The sequence below is a fragment of the Anomaloglossus baeobatrachus genome, chromosome 1 (genome assembly GCF_048569485.1).
Source record: "Anomaloglossus baeobatrachus isolate aAnoBae1 chromosome 1, aAnoBae1.hap1, whole genome shotgun sequence".
NCBI classification, from domain to species: Eukaryota; Metazoa; Chordata; class Amphibia; order Anura; family Aromobatidae; genus Anomaloglossus; species Anomaloglossus baeobatrachus.
This window is the reverse complement of record NC_134353.1, coordinates 768,135,466-768,161,481: the sequence shown is the minus strand read 5'-3', so window position 1 is coordinate 768,161,481 and position 26,016 is coordinate 768,135,466. Positions and strand designations below refer to the sequence as shown.

Below are 26,016 nucleotides of genomic sequence, written 5' to 3'. Positions count from 1 at the left end.
ATATACCTCGTTTTTTGAATAGAGAGTGCAGTGTTTATATTGCATATGATAGTCTGGACCTTGGTCCACTCACTAGCACCTCCAAACTCACTTATAGCTGAGTGCACACCATATACTTTTATCTTACATTGTGATGCTGTCAGATGAGGTAGCAAAACCTTGTTGACAGATTTCCTTTAAAGTGCCCCGCCAGCGTTTTGGTGTTTTTTTTTGTTTGGTATTTTTTCAGCTCTGGAGTGTTGCTTTACCTACCTGTTTATTCAACCCGAATGTTCCTGCGGCTTCTGCTGATATCAGTTTGACAGAGCAGTGTCTTCTCTTAGGCTCTGCTCCGTTGACAGAGGAATGCCTATCGGCATGATGTTAGCAGTCACACCCTGTCGACAGAGCAACTAGTAAGAGAAGAGCTGCGCTATTGACGTGAAGTAGAGTTGCCAGACATCCATGACCACTCTGAGCTGGGGCTGGGTTCTATAAAACAGGTAGTTAGCAAATACCTACCTATTGGTTCTTAGGTCCATAGTAAAAAAAAAAAAAAAATTAGTCCTGGATAACCCCTTTTAACTTTTTGCAAACAAGTAAAAGGTGAGGAACAAGCACTGCAGAGCCCTGGACCAGCAGCCACATTGCTAATCTTAACCTACTGGAACAGAGCCATGCAAGCCTCCTCTTACAAGCCATCATTCTCGGTGTCTTTCCTGATATGGTGACCTGTCATGATCTCACATTGGGACTACTGATCAGAAGAGGAGTAGGGAATATCGGCAAGTAGGAGGAGGTTAGAAAGCTCTAGACAAGTATCCACAGAATACCAATATCAACCCTAGGGTCCTGCAAATCTTTTTGCTCAACTTTTAAAAGGTATTAATAATAGTGATTATGAAATCAAGTTTTTTTTTTTCTAGTTTTACTGAAACACTGGGCGCTGCCATTTTGGATTTGCTGTTTGTAACAACAGTTACTCATCTCAAATATGGCAGCGCCCTGGGCATTGGGTCTGATAGATTGGCTCCGACCCCTAGACTTAACACGGAGAGCTCCCTGCTATGAGCTGGACACGCCCCCTGGGCTGTTCACATCACAGCAGAGGGAAGAGATCGGCGCTATCTTTGTGGCACTCACAGTGTATGCTGCACTTTCCCCATCACCCGTTCGGGATGTGTTAGTACCGTCGCCGGGGCACCACCGCTACCCTCTCCAACCCCCCACTCTCCCTGGCAGCTGCCCTCTCACCCCTGCCGCCACTGCCCCCCCTCCCCCCACGTGCTCACCTTGGGCCTCCACTCAGCAGAGCGCAGTATACTGAGGAGTGCAGTATACAGCAGAATACAGCGGGGCGGTATACACGGCCATCGCTGGCGTGCAGCAGAGCATTGCGGGCAGGCGTGCATGCAGCAGAGCCTTGTTGGTATGGGGCGTGCAGAGCGCTATGTGGGGAGCACTATGCAGCTGTCCTTGGTGACTCTTTAGACATTAGGATCACTTTGCAGTAACCAACAAAATGTCTCCGCACTGTGATCCTAAACTTCTTCCCTTATCCGTTTGGAAACACCCAGAAGGGGAGGGGGAGGTGACAGCACACACACATGAGAGCAGATTCCACCCACTTTTACTGCAGTTGTAAGGTGAGCTAGTTCTACAGTAGGATTTCAGCAGCTGCTTCCCCTGGTGTTTAAGAGTGGAAAATACCAAACTTTAAAAAAAAAAAAAAAAAATATTTTGCTCAGTTAAAAAAAATATTTTAAACAAAACATTAATACTTTACATTTTTTTAGTTATTGAATTGTTTTGGTGTTTTTTTTTGGACGACACCTTCCCTTTAAAACCAGATTAATTCAGGATAGTGGTGAACACACAGTAATTTTTTTCCACCAACTGAACAGTTTTGTTTATGGGAAAAAAACTTTTATCATGGGAAATATTGTGCATGTACTTTGCCCTTCAACCAGGTATTAATGTATCATTATCTTTATGTAAGATTGTAAACGTCTATTTTTTCAGCATGTTCCTTCATTTTCTTTTAGGTGCCCTTCTCTACCAGTTTGCAGTATTCATGAGAAAGAAAAAAGTCCACAGTGACAGTTCTGTATACATCATCGAGAATGAAATTCACAAGTATGACATAGAAGAAGTAAATGGACTAGAACATGAAACAAGGCTATGACATGTTCATTAGACACGTCACTAATTAAATAATGCTAAGGACGTCATGAACACCTGTATTATGGGGGATAACAGGTGCCTAACAAAGACATTATTCCACTTTTTTTTTTTTATTTTAAAAATGTATATTTTGCATCGTATTATGTGGAATCATTTTAGAAAAATGTGTCCAAGAATGATCAATGAATGTGGAAAACTTTGATATTGAAGTTTTTTTTATGATTACTAGTGAGCATTTAGGAAATGGGGGAAAAAAATGTTTTACATAATTGCCATACATAGTGACATTGGAAAAATTGTGTTACTAAACATATTAAACATATAAAAAGTTACTAACCTTAGTGGTAGCGGCCTGCTGTTTTAATACCAATGGTGATGGCAAGCGCAGAATAAGACCTCTCCATGTTCAATGTAGCCTGGCACCTCTGAGGACCTGTATGCTAATCCAACCAAGGACCAATATCTGTACGGAGGGTGAATATTCTCCGTGTTTGGGTGGGTTTCTTCCAACATTCCAAAAAATATAGAGAGCTTACGGTACTTTTTCTATGGAATTAACCCTAGTGTTTGTCTAAAATAGGTATAAACACTGTAGATAGTGAGGCCAAATTGGGATAAGGAATGATGTAGATGGTGTCACTCTGTACAGCGCTGCAGAATGTTGGGACTATAAAAAAAAGATTGCTAATAAAATAAACAGGGGAAGTGTACCACAGCCAAAAACTGTCATCGTGAGACCATGCAGGAGCGAGCATGCTTTTTGAGTAACTATTAAGTATACAGTATGTCCACCCATATCCTGTCCACCACCATTAACTTGAGAACGGCGGCAGCTATAGGCATAGAAGTGGTGTCTAGGTATAGTAAAGTAGCCATGCGCTACGCAATGAAACCACCTATAGCGCCACCTGGTGGAAAACAACGGAATTAGCATTTTTAACTCGAAAACAGAACGAGATAGAGAAAAAAAGTGAATTACAAAGTTGTAGGGCATCGTCAATTCAATACGAATCGACACCTTGCATACAGAAATGCTATGATTAGAACGTGTAACACTCACAAGGCTGCGGACGTGAAGCGATACCTCATGGAGATCTTCCTACAAGTCATTGGGTATGGTGGCTGCGTGGAGTGGCCTCCTCGCTCACCTGACCTGACCCCATTGGACTTCATTCTGTGAGGTCACATCAAACAGCAGGTGTATGCAACCCCTCCACCAACATTGCAGGACCTACGACGACGTATCACAGCTGCTTGTACAAATGTGTCACCTATCATATTGCACAACGTGCAGCAAGATACAGTATGCTGTCCAGAGTCCAGATGTGCATTGCAGCTGATGGTGGCCACTTTGAGCATCGCATTCAATGTTTTTTTTTTTTTATGGGGGGGGGGGGGGGTCATGGGTTTCATATCATAGCATTTCTGCATGCAAGGTGTCTATTCATATTGAATTGATGATGCCCTACAACTTTGTAATTCACTTTCTCTATCTCGTTCCGTTTGTGAAATAAAAATTCTAACTCCGTTTTCCACCAGGTGGTGCTATAGGTGGTTTCATTGCGTAGCGCATGGCTACTTTAGTATACGTAGACACCACTTCTATGCGTATAGCTGCTGCCTTTCTCAATTTAATGGCGGTGGACAGGATATGGGTTGACACACTGTATACATGATAGCGATGGTTATTATAAACCTGGCATATTGGGTAGTACAGGAAAGAAGAGCTGCTGCATAGGACTGCATAGGAAAGGTGATAGGCTATGTGCGCACGTTGCGTAGTGTCCATGCTGAAAATTCTGCAGCGATTTGGCAGTGCATGTGCGCTTCAAATCACTGCAGAAACACTGCATAATGGATGCAGTGTGTCTGCAGAATAGATGCAGATTTGATGCACTCATCCAAAGTGCACGAAAGAAGTGACATGTTGCTTTTTTAAACGCAGATTGTCAAATTTTTGAATCTCAAAACGCTGCGTTCAAAAAAGCATTGTTCGCACGGATTTGGCATGATTCTTATAGACTTTGCTGGGGAAGCAGAACGCATACATTTTGACAATGTGACGCTGCAGCTTAAAACACTGTGGAAACACAAAAAAAACCCGCTACGTGCGCACATAGCCATAATCTCACACAAGATTGCCTGTTCTGAGCTAATCATGTACATGGAGGCAATGTGAAGAAATATCCAGAAAATATTCTGATGCATCAGTAGTGAACAACGATTCTTAACGATAAAGAAAATCATCTACATTTAATATAGAAAACGTGGGGTTATTTTTTTATTTCTCATTTGTCATCTGTGTGGAAGCCTCTTCATTTTACAGTTATTAAAAATGTACAAGACTAAATAAAGTTTGCCATGTGAAGGAATTGCAATTTATCTGTACAAGTCGGATGTTATACGGTGGCTCCAAAGGGAGTCCGATTTCTTTTTCTCCCACAGATATAACTGGCTGAGTCTCATTCAACACATGGAAAACTTACCACCCCCCCCAAATCGTGTTTCCCCAAGAATAAGCCCTACCTCTTTTCTTGGGGCAAAAAAAAGCACAAGACCGTGTCTTATTTTTGAAAAAAACACAGTATACATTCTTCTTAAAGTGCCGTGTTTTTGTCATGTATAAAAATCACACCAAGAAGAATAACTTCAGAACTTTTTCCCATCTCTAACCACTGCACATTAATGACCAAGCCTGTTTTCTAATCTGACCAGTGTCCCTTTATGCCGTAATAACTTTAGAACGCTTCAACGGACCCCAGTGATTCTGAGATTGTTTTTTTTGGTGCATGTCGTACTTCATGTTAGTGCTAAATTTCAGTTGATATGATGTGTTGAAAATGACAAAATTAGAAAATTTGCAATTTTTATACCCTTAAACTAGATAGTTCTATCAAACAAAATAGCTAATGCATAACATTTTCATAGGTTTACCTTACATCGGCACTAGCATGCACGGGTGCTCGAAACGAGCAGGTGGACTCAACTTAAGTACCAAATATAATGGAAGTCAGTGGGAAGATCTTCCAGAAAAATGCTAGAGTTTCCCACTGACCTCCATTATACCTGCTACTCAAGTCAAGACAGTCCAAGCAACCGTCCTGCTTGTTTTCGAGTATAGTAGTGCTTGCACCTCACTAATCACAATCACTTTTGATCGTGGCATCTGGAGGGCTAACTGTCCAGGGGTGGTACTGGCACCGTCCCTGGCTGTTACTGCAGGAGCTCCACTGTCAGCTGAGCCGAGCTCTGGTAGTGATCGTGCAGGGAAGTGCTGATATTTCAGCACCTCCCGCACTATCATTCTGTGATCGCTCACTCAGATTGACTGACCAATTACAGCGATCAGAGAGCAAGGACTGCTGAAATGGGTCCCTGTTCCTCTTCACGTGCTGGTCAGCTGTCACTGACCACTGTCAGCATGATGCTGTCATTGTTTGTTTTCAGACAGTGACAGTTCTACTCCATGCTGGACATAGCACATCATGATGCGTGAACTGACATTTGCTCATGACGTGCTATGCCCATTGCTTGTTGTAAAGGGGTAAGGCTATGTTCTCACTCTGCATCTTTTACTGCATTTTTGAGGTCATAAAGATGCTCCTAAATGCAAAGTCTGAGATTTCTATTTTGCTGTCCACACTGGGCATCTTTTTTTGGCGCTGTTTTTTGAAGATGCAGCATGTCGTTTTTCCAGCGTTTTTGAGCCCTTCCAGTCAATGGATTTGACTTAACAAAACGTATTGGGCAAAATACGGCAAAAACGCATAAAATGCATGCGTTTTTGACGCGGGTGCATTTGTTGGGGCCAAAATCGCTGCATCTTTGTGGTAAGAAAAGATGTTTGAACATCCATAAATCCATTGGGAAACGAACAAAAGTTTTGAAGGAGAAAAATAAAATTAAAGCTAAAATTATGTTTTTGCATAGGTGTGAACACTCTGTGTTCAGAATTAGCCAAATCACAGTTAAATACAGTAGTCAGTGCACAGCTGCCATCATTTAGTGATTCTAATTAACCCCATATAAAGTTGAGATGTTCCAGTAGGATTTTCTTGACATTTAGTTGCATTTTACAGGAAAATCTATGGTCAGTAAACAACTTACACTACATCAAAAGTATACAATTGTTGATCTGTCAATAAAAGGGGACAAAAAAACCCCCCATTTGATGAAAAGACGAGAAAATTGGTCTAGAAGGACGCCAGAAGGCCCACAACATGAAAGGTGCTGTAGTAATTTCTGGTAAGTAGTTGTGTAGTGCATGTGACAACAACTTGTAGTATTCTTCATATGTCTGGCCTGTGGGTTTGGTTAGGAAGAAGTAAGCCTTTTCTTAAAAACAATCCCAAGGCAATGTTTTACCAAAATGTTTATCACACCTGCAAAAAAAAAAAAAAAATGTCTTATGGTCTGACGAGTCCAAGGTTGAACTTTTTGGCCATAATTCCAAACGCTTATTTTGTCACAAAGCCAACATTGCATATCACCAATAAAGCACAACACCCACAGTGAAGTAAGGTAGAGGCAGCATTTGGCCAGCTTTGCTTCAGCACAAACTAGGGATAATCAAGGAGTAGGGATTTAGGAACAGTTACAAAGACCAGTCAATTTTAGAACACAACCTTCAGGCCTTTATAAAATAAAAAAAGATGAATTTCACCTATTAGCAAAGACAATGACCCAAAGCATACCTCCAAACTAAGCAAAGAGTGCATTCTCCAAAATTTTTTAAATGGCCTAGCCAGAGCCCAGACCTGAAAGTCTGTAGTTTGACCCGAAGAGGGCGCTGTACACAGGAAATGCCCAGGCAATCTGACAGATTTGGAGCTGCTGCAAGGAGTAGAGGGCAAAACTTGCCATTTCTAGATGAAATTCAAAAGGGTATGTCAACAAAGTATTAGTTTAAGGGTGTAAATATTTATACAGCCATAATATTTGTTATTTTCTTTTTCTATGCCAAAAAAATGTCAGTTTGTCTCTTAATAGATTTGTACAGATTATGGACTATATTACAGGTCAATTTTTTTTTTTTTAAATGTTTCTTCTTGGTATCTGGTATGTTTGTTTTTTTTTGTCAAAAACCTGTTATTTTAAAGGGGTGTGTAGGTTTATATCCACTGTATATATTGTCCTATTTCTGCCAAAGGTGATCGTCATTGTGGAAATTGTCAAAATGTTTAAAAAGCACCTAATACCATTTTCCCCATAGGCTCTTCACATGGGTAAACTACTGAGCTGGCAATATAAGTTTCTTACTGTACTTGCAATCTGTATGTAATAATACCCAATTAAAAGGTACTTTCAAGGAATTGAGGCTGTAATATAGATGCAAGGTGTTTGTGACAATTGTGTGAAGCGTATTGAACCAGTCACTTTCTTCTCTTTGCTTGTGCACAAATATTTTTTACATTAAAAATAAATCTGAAGTTGAGACTACAGAACATTAATGGCGCCGTGATGACGACTCTTCTTCCCCTGGTGTATAATGCTCCCGCTCAAACTCAAAGAGGGTAATAAAATCTACTGACACTTTATTCACACAATCCTACTATTTTAGCAGAAATAAAGCATTTTGCACTTAAGGAAAATAAGCAAATGTTTATGTATTTCCCTCCTGGTAAAAAATACTCGCTCCTTCAAGGTGGAAAAAGATAAAAGGAGCAAGCTATGATTTAGAATTCTCCTTTACATACCTAGGTAACGAGCAAAGAGCACAATAAATGAAACTGTTCATCAGTCCCAGGAATTTACTGTGCGCTGCATACAAGCAGGTCCATAGCTGATATATGGGAAGGATACATACACATCAGCTTACTAACATCTACAGAGCCATTAAGGTGATGAAAAGTCTGATAAATGAAAAGCTGATAATCCATCATAGTCTGTCATATTCAATAAAACTGCCATCCTGTGAAGAAGTAATTCTGTAATATATGGTACTAGCTGTAGTACCTGGCGTTGCTCGGGATAGTAACTAAGTGTCTCTCCATCAGCCTCCCTGTCTGTGTCTCTCCGTCAGCCTCCCTGTCTGTGTCTCTCCGTCAGCCTCCCTGTCTGTGTCTCTCCGTCAGCCTCCCTGTCTGTGTCTCTCCGTCAGCCTCCCTGTCTGTGTCTCTCCGTCAGCCTCCCTGTCTGTGTCTCTCCGTCAGCCTCCCTGTCTGTGTCTCTCAGTCAGCCACCCTGTCTGTGTCTCTCAGTCAGCCTCCCTGTCTGTGTCTCTCAGTCAGCCACCCTGCCTGTGTCTCTCCCTGTTTCTCTGTCTATCCATCTCTCTACAGAAATCATTAACTGACACATAAGCTGTTTTATTCTAAGAATGTCCTTTGTTGCCTATAGCAACCAATCAGAGCTCCTATTAATGATCTGTAGCAAAAAAGCAGAGCTGTGTGTATGTGTCTCTTTTTGTGTGTGCGGGTCTCTTTCTCTGTCCATAATAGGAGTCTATAATAACAGATCCGTTCCCAGCTCCATTGACTTTAATGTAAGCCGACTTTTTGAAGAATACCTAAAGCACGGGGATAAGTTGTCCCCTCAAAACAGTCTATGATGTTCCCTGGGTCACATAAGGTGTCTGTGCAAAGTTTCGTGATTGTAAATGCGACGGTGCAGATTCCTTTACTGGACACACGCACGCGCACACGCACCTTTATATATTAGATCAATAGGAATATTATATAATCACATTTGAGAAACAAAGCTTGAGTGTGATATTAACAGTAATTAAATGTTACCATCAATAAATACATTTATTTTCCTTATCGTACAAAGAGCTCATAGATTTTATGTTGGATAGTGAGGCCTCAGCACTGCACAATGGAGCAGATAACTCATAACTGATGGTTATTCCCAAGGCTTTGTCTAAATGCTACACAGAGGACATCAGGATTATCACACATGTACTACATCAACCAGCACTATGCAAGGAGGGGTGGAATATACTACATAGCAAAACCCCGTATACAGAATTTGGCATATGAGAATGACTTACTGGTTCATTCTGGTTTTTATTTTATATTTTTTTAAAGTTATGGTCGATTATTTTCAGTCTCTGAAGATAATGAGCCTTATGAAAAGTCTTGTGTAAAGAACAGGAAGGGCTAAATAGTCCAAGTGGCTGTGGTGAAAATTACAAGTTTTCTCATTTTTATTTTTAGTTGACTTGACTTTATTGAGAAGTAAAAGGTCCAGTACCTGGGACCTGCACTGATCGGCTTGTTTTATAAAAAGAGCAAGTGTATCTGCTGAATCAGTATTTTGAGCTCATCTAATTAACACAAACCAGTGAAGTATAAGCTCAGCGACCGTACATCTCACAGGAGAACCCAGCATATTATTACAATGAAATTAGAAATCAATCAGTGCAGCCCTAGAGAAAGAGATGGTCAAAATGTCCAGTTACACCAAATACATTAGAGGCACCGGTTTTTGTTTTTTCCATTGCTGGAGTGATGCTTCTGCTCTAAGGCTCATGACCCTCGTATTATATTAACCCACCAGTGTCTTCACCTTTTATCAGCGACACTCCGTTCCTGCGGCGCCATCTTATGACCACAACATCTGACTGCCAAAAGTCAGAGGTAACTATCACAAGCTCTCAATAAGCCAGAATGAGGCTCTCCTAGACGTGCATTGAAAAGTGACCTCTGGCTCGCTCCGTTAAACACTGGAGAGCTCCAGCAGGTCACAAATGGCTGAAGACCGAAGGGAGAGGTAGTGATAGAAGATGAAGACGGCAGTGAGTATAAGGCTAGGGGCAGGGAACTTAGATTAGAAGCACCACTCCAGCAGTAAAACTTAAAACTAAAACTGGAATGATGCTTTAAATTGCTATCAACTAATTCTATCAGTGCTTTTTTTTTGGGTCTTTTGATGTCTAATGTAGCCAAATTATAAAGGAAAGATGACTGTTATCCGACCACTAATGCTGAGCTGTTGTAAATGAAATGTCACTGTGACTGCGGTGCTGCACGAGATCAGTAACACATCCGTTATGTGCTGCTTCCTCCACTGCTTTTCCCGGAGCTGCTGCTCTTCTGCATACGACTAGCACTAGACTGCCGAGGCATTCGCTGACTTGAACCTTCCCGACTGCTTCTATCAGCTGGGCCTTGGCTGGAAGTTACTGGGGGATTCAATTTATTTCTGCCTGTGGAGAAAAGAAAGAGGTGTTAGTAAGAAGACTATGTTTGATGTTCTTATTAGGAATTGGTAATGTTCCTTCAAAAAGATAAAGTAAGCACAGAAAGTTATCCACTATCTCAGTTCTCCATGCAGAAAAAAAAATTTGATTCATGTGCATTTGTAAATAAGAAATGTATTTTTTTATCAGACGAAAGATCCAAAGAATCTGTGTGAACAGTCATAAATACACGTATGGTGCTTACATGACTGGCCTAATTATTATTAATACGTGAGTATATTCACTACGCTGTGTAGAAAAGCTAACAATTGGTAACAAAGGAAATCTTATTTTATTAGACTTGTCGTACAAAACACTCACTACATGAACATTAAACAGAAAAAATAAATAATCAATTGCCCTCAGACTGTGGCCATTGGACAGTGTGGGGGTCCTCAGTCTACTATGACCGTTTAGAGTTGACATGCTCAGTAAGCCCGTCTACTTCCGCATTAATATAAAGGGTGCGTTACACGCTGCGACATCGCTAATGATATATCGTCGGGGTCATGTCGTTAGTGATGCACATCCGGCGCCGTTAGCGACATCGCAGCGTGTGACATTAAGGAGCGACGATCAACGATCGCAAAAGCGGCAAAAATCGTTGATCATTGACACGTCGCTCCTTTTCATAATATCGTTGCTGCTGCAGGCACGATGTTATTCGTCGATCCTGCGGCATCATACATCGCTATGTGTGACACCGCAGGAGCGAGGAATATCTCCTACCTGCGTCCACCGGCAATGAGGAAGGAAGGAGGTGGGCGGGATGTTCTGGCCGCTCATCTCCGCCCCTCCTCTGCTATTGGGCAGCTGCTTAGTGACGCCGCAGTGACGTCGCTATGACTCCGAACGCACCTCCCCCTTGAAGGAGGGATTGTTCGGCGGTCACAGCGACGTCGCTGAAAAGGTATGTGCGTGTGACGCTGCCGTAGCGATAATGTTCGCTACAGCAACGATCACCAAATGTCGCACGAACGACCAGGTGCTATCGCTAGCGATGTCGCAGTGTGTAAAGCACCCTTAAGGATGAGCTGTAACAATCAGCTCCTGACACACCGGGGATCCGATGGAAGTCCGATCCTGGCTGTTAACCCTTTCATTTACAAGGTCCAGGATGTGAACTAAGCAGACTCTACTTTCTTTCTGGTCACGGGGTTTCCTTGTGTCCAGAATAAAGATTATGGCACTTAGCTGGTCAGCCCTGGAGACAAAGAGGACACCAGGCCTTTGTAGTAGGCCTGCTGTCAGGGCAAGTGCCATAAACAAACAGAAAATAATATATTACCACATATATCGTTCTATAAATTATGAAATCCCTTAATAAAAATAAAGAAATACTCCACAAAACAGCAAAACTTTGTATAATTTAGATAAGAAGGAGTTAAAGCAGATCTGCCATGATAAATGCTTCTAGCCCAAATGGCAAAATATTGTCTCATTTAGTGAATAGCACATAACTTTGCGTCATAGATCTCATTAGATGCCAATAGCCAAACACAACAATATATTTGTGCTGCTTGGGCCAATATCTTACTGAACTTGCAATGTATATTAGAACACACAGGTTCCAGTGGCTCCCCCTGAAGGAGCGCACAGAGGCATCCAGTGGCTCCCCCTGAAGGAGCACACAGAGGCATCCAGTGGCTCCCCCTGAAGGAGCACACAGAGGCATCCAGTGGCTCCCCCTGAAGGAGCGCACAGAGGCATCCAGTGGCTCCCCCTGAAGGAGCGCACAGAGGCATTCAGTGGCTCCCCCTGAAGGAGCGCACAGAGGCATCCAGTGGCTCCCCCTGAAGGAGCGCACAGAGGCATCCAGTGGCTCCCCCTGAAGGAGCGCACAGAGGCATCCAGTGGCTCCCCCTGAAGGAGCGCACAGAGGCATCCAGTGGCTCCCCCTGAAGGAGCGCACAGAGGCATCCAGTGGCTCCCCCTGAAGGAGCGCACAGAGGCATCCAGCGGCTCCCCCTGAAGGAGCGCACAGAGGCATCCAGCGGCTCCCCCTGAAGGAGCGCACAGAGGCATCCAGCGACTCCCCCTGAAGGAGCGCACAGAGGCATCCAGTGGCTCCTCCTGAAGGCGCGCACAGAGGCATCCAGCGGCTCCCCCTGAAGGAGCGCACAGAGGCATCCAGCGGCTCCTCCTGAAGGCGCGCACAGAGGCATCCAGTGGCTCCTCCTGAAGGAGCGCACAGAGGCATCCATCGGCTCCTCCTGAAGGAGCGCACAGAGGCATCCAGTGGCTCCTCCTGAAGGAGCGCACAGAGGCATCCAGCGGCTCCTCCTGAAGGAGCGCACAGAGGCATCCAGTGGCTCCTCCTGAAGGTGCACAAAGAGGCATACACAGGAACATCCAGAGACTACCCCTGAAGGCTTGCACACAAACATAGTGGTTACTCCTGAAGGTGGACACAGAGGCTCCCCCTGAAGGCACCCAAAAGGTATCCAATGGCTCCCTGTGAAGAGGCACACATAGGAATACAGTTCTATTACTTTGCTGTCCAATAGAAGTAAAGCAAGGCTTTTTCTCTCCTGCGAAAGATTGTCTCCTTATTTGTGTATGTTGTGGGTAAATGCTCAAATATTTAATTACAAATTGGTACAATTGTTACAAATGCACATCGTTTTAAATCATTAAAATAAAGTCTGGATTTACTATTTGTACTGTGTGCTAATGATCTCACACTTCCCAAGGAGCTCAAATCTAAAGGTCCCTGCAAACATTTGGTAAAATGTAAAGGAACATTAGCAACAGAGCAGCATCTGTACAGTAAGCGAGACCTAGGAAACCCCACGCAGCAAGCAGCAGCACCACAAGCCCCAGAAATAAGCATTAATGATAAGGAAAGCAAATGAGACATGTATGCAAGCAATCATTGCAATAAACAGGAGAACTATGAATTAAAGCAAAATGGAGTTTTGCTTAAATATAATATTAAGTTGAAAATATTTCTACTGCTGCCCAATGATAGCAATATACTGATTGTAGACTGGTGACATAGATGCACAAATGTATATCACATTGTACATCTCCTCAATAGAGGAAGCTGCTACTAAACATTAAAGCACACGCGTTGTTTTTCATTAACTACAATCCTGAAGGCAAAAAAGTTGGGACGCTGTTTAACATATATTCTAAACATTAATGCAATCCCCTCTTCTTTTTGCAGTCTGTAAATGCCTGGTAGGGGAGAACAATTATTGGAGTCTTGTTAGAGGAATATTATCTAATTCTTGTCTGGTGTAGGATTCTAGCTGCTCAAGTGTCCTAGGTCGTCTTTTCTGAATTTTATTGTTTCATAATGCACCAAATGTTTTCTATTGGTGAAAGGTTGAAGTCTTCTTCTGTGAAGCCATGCTGTTGTGATGGATACACGAGGCCTTCCCTGATCTGATGTTGTTCTAAAACCTCTACATAATGCTCAGCACTGATACTGCCTTTCAAGATGTGAAAGCCCAAGCCATAGGCACTAATGCAACGGCATACCATCAGAGGCACACGATTTTAAGCTGTGCAATGATAACTTGGATGGTCCCTATCCTCGAGGCTGTAGGACATAGCATCCATGGTTTCCATAAATGGTTTCCCATTTTGATTCATTTGGCCACAGAACAGTTTTTCATTAGCTGCAGTCCATTTTAAATGGCTTTGGTCCAGAGAAGACGGCAGCATTTCTAGATTATGCTAATTCTAACAGGGGGAGGGGATAAGTATTATACAATCAATTTAATTTTTTACTTGCAGGACCTGTGCTGAGGTCATACCCATGTGACCAGAAGGGGCGGGGCATCAGCAACAGAAAAATGTTGCTCCTGGTATTAGCTTTGTTGGCTGAGGCCCCGCCCCTTCTGGTCACATGGGTATGACCTCAGCACAGGTCCTGCTAGTCAAAAATTAAATTGACTGTATAATACTTATGCTAATTCTAACAGAGGGAGGGGGATAACGGTGCTTTCACATCAGCATTTTTTCAAATGTGGCATGAATGCTTTTTTGCCTCAAAACCGGATCCTTTACAAATAAATTGTCATTTCAATGCATTTGCAATGGAATTGCGGCAAGATGCGGCACACACTGGTTCCGTTGTTTTGCAGTATTTTACCGTGTTTTGAAAATGTTACTTGTTGCGTTTTTTTGACCTCTGTCAAAATGCTGCATCTCACTGGATCCCTCATATTGCGGCGGTACCTGCAATGTAGTTCAATGAGCGCCGGATCCTGCTCTACTGGACGTCACAGCTTCCGATAGGCAGGATCCCGTTTTCTGTACAGAGCATGCCCAGATAGTAGTTCCTCGCCCGTTTTTTCTGATACAGCAGAGCTAGATCGGTGACAGAAGACCAGGATCGTGGAGGGGTGAGACGGAGTAATAAAGATGGAGTCCCTAAGTGTGTGTGTATTTATTTCTAATAAAGTATTTTTTCTCTGTGTGGTGTGGTTTTTTAACCCTTTATTGGAGATTCTTAATGGCCGGGTCAAACTTGACCTGACATTAACAATCTCGGACTTTATACTAGCAGGTAGAACAAGCTGGTATTAACCCCTTATTACCCAGCGTGCCACCCGCCACCAGGGACGCTGGGAGAGTTGGATACAGCGCCAGAAGATGGCGCTTCTATGAAAGTGCCATTTTCTGGAGGGGCTGCGGACTGCAATTCGCAGCGGGGGGGGGGGGGGGGGGGGGGGCCAAAAAGCTTGTGTCACCCTGCGCTACGAATTCCAATCCCCGGCTGCCTAGTTGTACCTGGCTGGACACAAAAATTGGGCGAAGCTCACGTCTTTTTTTTTTTTTAATTATTTCATGAAATTCATGAAATCATTAAAAAAAGGGCTTCCCTATATTTTTGGTTCCCAGCCAGGTACAAATAGGCGGATGGGGGATTGGGGGCAACCCATACCTGCCTGCTGTACCTGGCTAGCATTTTTAAATATGGCACAGATTACGTCTTTTTTTTTTTATTTTAGTTTTTGGGCAAAAAAAAACTAACAAAAAAAAAAAAAAAGGGCTTCCCTGGATTTTCCATTGCCAGTGAAGGTAACACCAAGCAGGGGGGTTAGCAGCCAGTAGCTGCTTGGGCTACCCTTAGCAATAGAAAATGCAGCGGGAGCCCTTTTTTTTTATGTGTTTTGTTTTTTTTTTTTAATTAATTAAAAATCGACATGGGCTTCGCCCATCAAGCACCCGAGCATTTTACTGCTCACTCATCCCTACTCCTGAACACACTGATAGCAGAACAAGTAATCAGATCAGCTACCTCCAGTGTCGGCCGATTACTCGTTCTGTGTCCCGCTGCATCCATTGCAGAGTATGCGGGCTGTGAGGTCAGGTGAGTTCGGCCAGCACTGGAGTCGGCTGATCTGAACTCTGTTGACCTCACAGCCCGCACACGCTGCGATAGATGCTACGGGACACAGAATAAGTAATCAGCCGACACTGGAGTCAACTGATCCGATTACTTGTTCTGCTGGCTAGAAATTCAGATCAGCTGACTCCATTGCCGGCCGAATTCCACAGCCCCCACACGCTGCGATGTATGCAGCAGGACAAAAAACAAGTAATCGGACGATACTGGAGTCAGCTGATCTGATTACTTGTTCTGCTGGTATGAGGTCAGGAGTTCAGCTGAGTTCAGATCAGCTGACTCCAGTGCCGGCCGAACTCAGCTGACCTCACAGCCCGCACACGCTGTGATGTATGCAGCGGAACACAGAACACGTAATCAGCCAACACTGGAGTCCTCAGCTGATCTGAACTCAGCTGAACTCCTGACTACACAGCCTGCACACGGTCACACGTGATTGGCAGCAGGCGGTGACTGCTGTTAACCTGCATCCAGTGCAGCGTGTGCGGGCTGTGAGATCAGGAGTTCAGCTTACTCACAATCAGCTGACTCCAGTGCCAGTCAATAAATTCTGTGTTCCGCTGCAGAAGGATCCGATAAAATAATTGCGGTTGCATGCGTTGCACATTCAATCCACAGGAAACGGTCATATGCGGTTAGCGTTTTTTTTTGCCAACCGGCAAAAAAACGCTGATGTGAAAGCACCCTAACTATGAATACCCCCCAGCTATTAGCTGCTCCTCAGCTGCTGTCAGTCAAGAAGCTGATGATTTTATAAACTTTACTTTCTTGGATTTCAAAACCTACACATCCAAGCTGACCACTACAGGTATGCATAGAATCAGCTTGGCTTTAGGTAATATACAAAAATCCTGTTGATTGGTTCCCTTTAATAGTGTCTTCACTGGAAAATGAAGCTACGTTATATAGTTGTAATTCAGCTGTTTCCCACATCATAACACAGGACACAGTCAGTGGTTGCGGTGCCCATGGAAGTTTGATTCCCTTTCATAAGACCTAACTCTTTCTAACAATCATTTTTCTAATATACTTTTATTATCAGCGCTGCTTCTATGAGCACACATCTGTATGAGTCACGTAACCCTTTGTTATCATGCAGCTCTGTTATGTCCATTCTAGACAACAGAATCAGATGAAATGACAAGCCAAACGTCACAGTATTAATGACCTGAGGAAAAAAATAAAAAACAAAAAACAACTTGTACACCTAGTTCTGATCCCTTGAAGCACTGCTCTTATCAGACTGAGGTTTGGCCAAGTCTGATCTACAGCAATAGAATGGGAAGCAATCATTACAGTCTGCACCATATCTACTGAAAATGTCTATCATGACTGGGGAGTCTGGAAGCCAAATTTCTGACTCTTCTGCACACTTTGACTCCTATATAAATGGCAAATAAGTAATGACAAACTTACTGTGGTAGATTTTTTTTTCTTCATAATCACAATTTATATAAAACAAAACCCTCACAAAATTTATAAAATGAAATAGTTTCTGAAGATGGTCACTAGTAAAATCCTGGAGGGGAGATATGTTTCACCAAGGATGGTATAAACCCGTAAGCCGGCTCCAGCATGTTAAATGCTGAGGGTTAATAGGCTACGAGAGGACCGGGTTTTTGTGAACAGTCAAAGAAATGGGTGGGGCGACTGTTCACATATCTCCACCCTAGGGTCTTCTTTAGGGGGATAAAATGGACATCTGTGGATTCAGTTAGGTGTCTGTGTGTAGAGGTGTGCAGACCTCCAGCGGTGTTGTACTTGTCAGAGTGGGATGTTATCCTAAATAGGAAGGCCCCAGCAGCTTTATATGGATTTGTATTTTGCAGTTTGTAATCTTTTTGGGCTGGAATGAGGCTGTTTTGTTTGTTCTACTGAGCGGTTTATGAAGACTGAATAAACCAACTGGACAATTTAAATGCAAACTGTTCCTGTGTCTACCTCAACCCGCAGCTGAGCTTCTACACCTGAAAAAATGGGAAATTTAAGTCTAAAAAAGCCCTATGATAACACTGTGGGAATGGGGGAATAATGTTTCGATTTTGACAAAAATCAGAATTGTGCAGCATGTGAATAAATCAAATAACTTGATTAATAGCCCAGCCCAAGGATGTAGATTTTTTTTAGTCAGGATACATTAATTAGAACCTGTCACAACATTTCTGCGAGTAACTCACAGGCATGCCAACACACTGATTGGTAATGTCAACCTAACCATGACTGTTTTTCAGGAGAAAAAGCACTTTTAAAACCACTGTGCTCCCAATCATCACAGAGGTGTAGCAGCGGGGACTAATCAGGGTCTTTTTATTTTAGTATTAATTTTCCTCTCACCTGTTCAACTATGAATAATAGAATACCTGAAATATTCAGTATGATGAAAAGGTCTAAGCCCAAGAGAATTGACATAGCAACGGGTGAATGTACATACCAAGGCAAGGGCACCATCCACAGTATAAGCCCTACTTGCAGCTGTCAAATCACAATAGGAACCAGACCTTTCTAAATGTCTGAGTTATGTTTGTAAATTGAAATAATGAAACCATTTAATTCCCAGACTGGAACATAAATGTTAATATAAGCGGTTCCTAGTGTGAGAGCGGACTGCTGGGGACTTTTATAAAAACCACGCACAGATAAGCTCCTGATCGTTAGGCTATGTTCACACACTGCGTTTTTTACCTGCGTTTTGGGTCCGTTTTTGCTGCAGAAATTTCTTGAGAAATTCTTGTAACCTTTCTGCAGACATTCCCCAGCAAAACCTATGGCAAAAAAAATTAGCTGTGCACACACTGCGTTTTTTTTTTAAGAAAATTCTTTCAGTAGATTTTCTTAAGAAAAAGAATGAGCATGTCACTTCTTTTCTGCAGCTAACTGCGTTTTTTGCCATAGATAATTGGCACAATAACGCAGGGAGCAACCAGCGGTAAAAACGCACCAAAAACGCACCAAAAACGCACCGAAAACGCGGCAAAAACGCAGGTGCGTTTTTGATGCGTTTTTTTAACGCAGGTGCACTAATCCTTCACTCTTAAGAAATTTCTTAAGAAATTTCTTAAGAAAAATCATTTTTCTAGTGTGAACATAGCCTTAGGTGCAGATCTGATAGAGGTCAATGTTAGCACCGGCAGTTTATATAAATGTTCCCCAGAGTCATCCAAGTAGAATATACTAATAAAAGCAACCTGCGAATGGTGAGAACAGGCAGCAAGAAAGCTGGAAGGAACCAGGGGGACCTTGAGAAATAGGTGAACAAGCATCCACCGAGCTGTAGACCACAATCTTAGAGCCTTTCATTCTTGGTGCACGAAGATAAGAAGAAAAGGAGGAGAGCGGAGCAGGAATTTTACTGTTCTTGGCTGTGAGAAATTGAAGCTCTAATATGAAGAGACAAACATCAAAAAAGAAGCAACACAATTCAGAAAGACTGGTAAGAGCAGGGATATCTCCAGACATGTCAGTAATCTGAGGAAACACAATACCAACCTCATCTGCCAAAGGAGAAAGCATTACACAAAAATGGAGACAAAGAACAGACAGAAAAACAACAACACTTTTTAGACCATGCAAAAACATCTAGGAGCAGGCAATGGCTGACATATACTCACTCACATACACACATATATAATATAATATAAACTATGGCTACAGATGTGTACAAGGTTATAAGAGACTTGTTATGACTCCAGATCTTGTCTTTATTAGATGTGGGGCCGGACTCGAGCCTGGAATAATGACATGCACCACGCCAGTAGTTTTTTCTTTTCTCTTATTTCACCTCTGGAGTGGCATCACTAATGTAAGTTCCCTGCCCATAGTAAGATACTCATCAGCCGCCATCTTCTGCTCATCCTGGCACCGCTCTGGTCCCGAATTCATCATCTTGTGACCGCAGTTTCTGACTGAGTTACAGCTAATGGTCACAAGCCCTTAATGTAAGTCTATGACAGCATTGTTCTTCCCCTCATAGACTTAAGCGGGCTTTACACGCTACGATATTGTTAGCAATTGCTAGCGATATCGTACCCAAAAGCACCCGCCCCCGTCGTTCCTGCGATTGTGTGTGATCGCTGCCGTAGCAAACATTATCGCTGCGGCAGCGTCACACGCACTTACCTGGTCGACGGCGTTGCTGTGACTGCCGAACAATCCCTCCCTCAAGGAGGAGGGACGTTCGGCATCACAGCGACGTCACTAAGGGGGCGGCCAATCAAAGCGGAGGGGCGGAGCTGAGGGTGATGTAAACATCCCGCCCACCTCCTTCCTTCCGCATTGTGGCCGGCGGCAAGTAAGGAGACGTTCCTCGCTCCTGCGGTGTCACACATAGCGATGTGTGCTGCCGCAGGAGCGACGAACCACATCGAAAAACAACCCTTACCGATTTTTGAGTTTGGGACGACCTCTCCATGGTGAACGATTTTCACCATTTTCTAGGTCGCTTAAGGTCGCTGGTAAGCGTCACACGCTGCGACATCGTTAATGACGACGGATGTGCGTCACTAACAACGTGACCCCGACGATAAAACATTAACGATATCGTGGCGTGTAAAGCCCACTTTAGATTGAGAAGCGATCTCTGGTTCCCCCAACAAACACTAAAGCCATCCGGCAAGTCACAAACTGAAGAAGAGGACGGGAGCGGAGCCAAAAAAATGCAGAAGAAGTTGGCTAGTAAGTATATCACATGGGGCAGAGAATATGCATTAGTGATAGCAGTCCAGTCTGGAGTGGAACTTTAGTACAGGAGTGACTGCAGTTACCTGCATGTTGTAAGTATATGGGAATTGTTAGCAGATTTGCAGGCGACTGCGCTTTAATCACATGCACTGTTACTTGATTGACATCCAGCACAGACACAGTAGCCATTACTACTCATTGCTGACACCCTGCCAGATAACTGGTAAGGAGCGGCAGGATTTAAAGGGTTAGTGCACTACTTTGACAACCACTTCTCATCCACCAAGTTTGGTCCCATCATACTCCCCTCAGTTCCCGCTCGCGTTCCCGGGGCTCCGGTGAGGATGTGACGTCACGAGAGCCCTGTGCTCAATCACCGCTGGCTTCTCTCTCCCCATCTTCAGATGTATGGGTAATCAACAAAAGGGACAGAAGGTGAGAGCTATGGCTGACTGCTCCCTTCCTCCATTACTAATACGTCTGAAGGCGAGAGAAGCTGGTGGTGATTGGGCACAGGGCTCTCGTCACGTCTCAACCTCACCTGAGCCCCGGGAACCCAAGCATCAGCCCCTCTGGAAAGTCGCCAGCACGGAAGAGGAGTATAGGCTTTTTTTTATTTTAATGGGGCCAAACACGAGGGATGAGAAGGGGTTGTCCAAGTAGTGGATTTTTGTGCTTTGGTTTTTTTCCTCGCATTCTTTCAAATCCCATAACTTTTTATTTATATATGGCACCATTCATTTTACAACATACTGCACAGAAGAAGGGAAACCCCCCCCCCCCCCCCCAAAAAAAAACAAAACAGGAAAAAATAATTCCACGTGGGATGAAATCGTGAAAAAAACCAGCAATTCTGACATTGTTTTGCGATATAAATTAACTGACATTACGGTTATTGGGATTCCAAATTTAGAAGTCTTTTTTTTTTATAAATATAAAAAACAATACATTTGTGTCATCATCCTCAGAGATCATTTTTTCTTATTTTGTAGTCAATGTACCTGTGTGAGGGCTTGTGTTTTGTGTACTGAACATTTTGATTACTTTTTATAGCATTTTTGGGATTATTGCAGTGACTGAAAAACCGCAACTGTTTAAATAATCTTATATATTGGACGTATACAATGATGCACTGCCCTGCCGGAGTGCATTAAATGCACAGATTGACAGCAGCGTTTAATAGGACAATTGGGCATTGCTGCATTCCACCCGAGGCTGTTAGAGGCAGATGACCGCTGAATAAAACAGCCATTATCTGCTGTGAAGGATGCAGGCTCAGCTTGCGAGCCCGCATCAAAGTCAGAGATTCGGTACATGACATAAATGTACGTTATGTTGAGAAGAGGTTAATGGACCTCAACCTGTGATCGATTAATTGCTCATAGTACACACTGAATACTTCTGAATTGCAATATATAGTGTAACTGATGTCCTCCGATCAAGCACAGCTCGAGGTCTAAGATGGTAGCCATGGTGGACTTCAGCAAGCCCTCGGCTGTCATTGTAACCTATTGGCTTCAGATCGCATTGGTTTGGAACTGGTGTCCGTGATATACAGAGGCAGTAAACTGGGTAAACAGCAACAATCGGAGCTAGTTCTGGTGGCTGTTAGAAGATGCTGGCTCTGTAATAAAACCAGCATCTGCCCAATTTATACATCCCCCATGCAATCTGTGTCAAAAATATTACAGGTCAATATGTTGGTTGTAAAGTAGTAACATGCCCTATGCTAGCTTGCCATTAGTTAGAAAGAGAAATCTGTGCGGACAGGTTTCTTTTAAACCACATGATACTATAAAAATCTGAAAAGTCATCCAATAGGATACCACCTATGATTTGTCACGCAGGGGTACCGGCCTCATGTAGCGCACCATGCACTCTATAGGGTCCATGAGACTGAAGTGCAGTAAGAGGCATTCCAATGACCCGGCACAGACCATGCACTGGACAACAAGTAGCACTTGTTCCACTGAGCGTGCCTACTTCTTGAGGCACTGAATGGGCATCGGCTGCTTTGTCATCTCTGTTGCCGACTATACAGAGCACAAAACAGTCAGGATAACTGTCATCGGCCACTACTCTGTGCAAAAGCAGCGACTAAGAAGACAGCTCAGTATAATCAGGGGTCGACTGTGTGGTCTCTTCACATTCACTACTTTATTGTACTGAGCTTTGTCATCTTGGTCGCTGCCTATGAAAGCTCAGCAGGTAAATTACAGTCATCTCGAATGCTGTGTGATCAGAAAAGGCAGTGAAGGACATGAAGAGGATGAGCGTAGTATAATGAAGGATTTAATCACGCGCAGAGCAGCCAATGTTACACTGTGTGTTGTCGAGGACCAACATTAAAATACATGGGCTAGAGGGAGAGGAGCGAAAACTATTCAATGGTTAGATGGCACAAAAGTATTGACGAATCGCTGGTGCTTGCAACCCACTTCAAAATGTGCCTTGTAAATGGCGGAGAGATGCAACCCATCAGTGAGGAGGTCAGAACCATCAATCCGATATGGATGGACTATTTTAAGGATAGACTATCATTAGCAAAGTGCCAATAACAGCACTTGTATTATACTAACAGTTTTGGTAACGAAAAGGACTTGGATCTGAAGGTTATTGTCCAATCACTATGGCTGGTAAGGAGTCCTTTTTATTGGGGAACAGTCACATCTCAATAGAAAGAAAGCCACACGTCCTACCTCGTGTATCTGAATGTGCCAACAGTCCGGGGGAGGAATGAGCCTCAGCAGCAGGTTCTGTAAGCCGATGCCCGGCACACATGGACTTCAGCATCTGGAAAATGGCTAATGGGGCAACATTCATCTTCAGTAAGTCCACAATTATCCTGGTAATAGGAGAGAAGCTCAGATCACCGGTAGGTCCATAATTTAATATGGTGCCAAGATATTCCCAGCGCTTCAATATTCAGAAAGGACACATATACACTATCAGAAAGTACAGAGTTACAGAATAATACAATTAGACAAGAGTGGGGATCTGCTCACAATCTAATAGGAAATAAGGGGGGCATACAAAGTGCCCATATTCACTGGTCCAGCCATCTTCATAATGAATAGGGATATTCAATTAAAGCTGCATGAAGCAGTACCAGCAGTGTCTGCGTATGTTTAGGAACAGTTAGAATAATGAGGTGAAGTGATACCCCTGACCAAAAAGACAGAAATTGAAGGGTTAATCTGCGCTGCCAAACAATGAGAAGATGATAAATTCCTGGAGAATTATGTAATGTCTACATCTTCAGTGTTTTCCATCTCCATCAGGACAGATGTGTCCTGATGAAGCAGTTGGATCATTCTGAAACGCGTGGACACTAAGGCTGGGTTCACACATAGCGACAGCGACGTCGCTGTTACGTCACCATTTTCTGTGACGTAACAGCGACCTTGTAAGTCGCTGTTATGATCGCCGCTTAGCTGTCAAACACAGCAGCGATCATAACGTCGCTACATGTGCAGAGAGCAGGGAGCCGCGCACACTGCTTAGCGCTGGCTCCTTGCTATCCTAGCTACAGTACACATCGGGTTAATTACCTGATGTGTACTGCAGCTACATGTGCACAGAGCAGGAGCTGGCACTAGCAGCAAGAGCGGCGGAGGCTGGTAACGAAGGTAAATATCGGGTAACCAAGGAAAGGGCTTCCCTTGGTTACCCGATGTTTATCTTGGTTACAGCTTAGGCTAGTTTCACACTTGCGTTCAGCGCATTCCGTCACTATAGAGAATAGCGCAGTCCGTTAACGGACCGCGCTATTCTACATAGAGTTGTATGGACGACGCACTGTAACGCAAGTGTCTGCGTTGCATCCGCTAGACGAGGCAGCGGCGTTATTTTGACGCTGCGTCTAGTGGATTGAACGCAGTATGTAACGTTTTTCTGCGCTTGGCGGAGTGTCAAAAAAACGCAATCTGCAGGAATCCGTTAGGCGTCCGTTGTTTTTATAATGGACGCCTATGGTGGCGGATTCCGTTAGAATGCGTCATTTGACGGATTCCGTTAACGCAGCTGACTTTACACAACTGCGCATGCTCAGATGTGTAAAGTCAAGGAAAAAAAACTACAACGGACTGCGTTATTTTGTACGATCTGTAGCATGCATTGTGCCACTATATGCAACGCATCCATTGCATGCGTCACACAACGCAATGCTACGGATCCCGTTCAACGCAAGTGTGAAACTAGCCTTACCACAGCTGCCAGATGCCGGCTCCTGCTCTCTGCTCGCTTCATTTCGTCGCTCTCTCGCTGTCACACACAGTGATGTGTGCTTCACAGCGGGAGAGCAACAATAAAAAAACTAACCAGCACTGTGTGTAACGAGCAGCGATCTCACAGCAGGGGCCAGATCGCTGCTCAGTCTCACACACAGCGAGATCGCTAATGAGGTCACTGCTGCGTCACAAAAACCGTGACTCAGCAGCGATCTCGCTATGTGTGAAGCACCCCTAAATCACTCTCCAGGAATTTGCTGAATTCTCATCATTTGGCAGCGCAAATTAACCCTTTACTTTCTATAACTGAGTCTTACGACAACAGAGAACAGGGGTAGCTTGGTGCAGAGAGGAGGCAGGAGATGTAGGGAGGTGCAGACCTTTGTGGGTGAGAGGAAGACGTTTATGTTGTATTCTCGAACAGATGGGCAACCAGTGTAACAACTGGCACAGGGTGGGGTCATCGGTGCAGCGGCTGGACAGAACCATGATCCTGGCCGCTGCATTCAGTACAGATGGACGAGGGAGAGCTCAGGGGATAGCGAATCGGATCAGCAGAAGCTGTAATAGTCCAGAAGAGAATGATGGGAGCGACATCACTTCTTGTGGTTTCTATGGTAACAAGAGGGCGGATTGTGGGGGTGTTTTGAGATGCAGGGGTCATGAGGGGTGAGCGGACACAGGAGGTGAAGGATCCTCAGCCATAGAGAACACCACACTGAGGCCGAGCTCTTACCTGAACACCTCCTGGTCCATGACTACGCCGGAGGCCTGCACCAGCTCAAACAGCTCGGCCTCCTCTGCGGTCAGCGCCTTCTTCTTCTTAGTCACATACTTCTGCACTGAGCCGCTTACTGTCATGGCCGCGTCCGGGCCGGGAGGAGCCGCAGCCATCGCTGTTCGCCCTTCCTTAGCAGCAGATATCAGAGGAGCTGGCTCTCACCACACTGGACCGAACAGACAGCACTGGTATCCCGCCCAGCACCCGCTCACTGCGCTGACAGGTTACCTAGTAACAAACCGGAAGAACAAGTACGTTCAGTACGCCAGTATAAAAGAGCCGCCCGGAAACAAAGGTCCAGAACAAATTGTTCCGGGGGTGTAGAAGTCAGTATAATAAGGTGACAGTGGTCAATGGCTGCGACCTACAGCCCGGAGACAGCACACATCACCCCAGTGCTCTGTGATAGCAGGGAGGCTCCATCACCCCAGTGCTCTGTGATAGCAGGGAGGCTCCGTCACCCCAGTGCTCTCTGATAGCAGGGAGGCTCCATCACCCCAGTGCTCTCTGATAGCAGGGAGGCTCCATCACCCCAGTGCTCTGTGATAGCAGGGAGGCTCCATCACCCCAGTGCTCTGTGATAGCAGGGAGGCTCCATCACCCCAGTGCTCTGTGATAGCAG

The 26,016-nt window shown here is 44.0% G+C and overlaps 1 protein-coding gene across 3 annotated transcripts; it reads right to left on the bottom strand.

Annotated features, from left to right (window-relative positions):
* Positions 1-8,849: 8,849 nt before the first annotated feature.
* On the bottom strand, positions 8,850-25,652 carry MZT2B (mitotic spindle organizing protein 2B). Of its 3 annotated transcripts, none has more exons than XM_075324538.1 (4): positions 25,350-25,652; positions 23,084-23,229; positions 18,893-19,084; positions 8,850-10,312 (listed from the first exon to the last, which is right to left on the bottom strand). In XM_075324538.1, exons 1-4 carry the CDS (start codon positions 25,505-25,507, stop codon positions 10,155-10,157), a joined length of 654 nt encoding a protein of 217 aa, XP_075180653.1. In that variant the 5' UTR covers positions 25,508-25,652; the 3' UTR covers positions 8,850-10,154. The 3 variants fall into 3 exon arrangements, with proteins under 3 accessions (XP_075180653.1, XP_075180661.1, XP_075180670.1); XM_075324546.1 differs by having other exon boundaries at positions 18,944-19,084; positions 25,350-25,651; XM_075324555.1 differs by lacking the exon at positions 18,893-19,084 and having other exon boundaries at positions 25,350-25,648.
* Positions 25,653-26,016: the final 364 nt, after the last annotated feature.

Excerpts from the sequence above, each read along its gene's own strand:
- MZT2B (XM_075324538.1), bottom strand. The coding sequence starts at position 25,507 with ATGGCTGCGGCTCCTCCCGGCCCGGACGCGGCCATGACAGTAAGCGGC. Across the intron at positions 23,230-25,349 it reads ATGGACCAGGAGGTGTTCAG|GATAATTGTGGACTTACTGA; the intron begins GTAAGAGCTCGG and ends TCCTATTACCAG. Across the intron at positions 10,313-18,892 it reads CCTGTTCTCACCATTCGCAG|GCAGAAATAAATTGAATCCC; the intron begins GTTGCTTTTATT and ends TTTTCTCCACAG.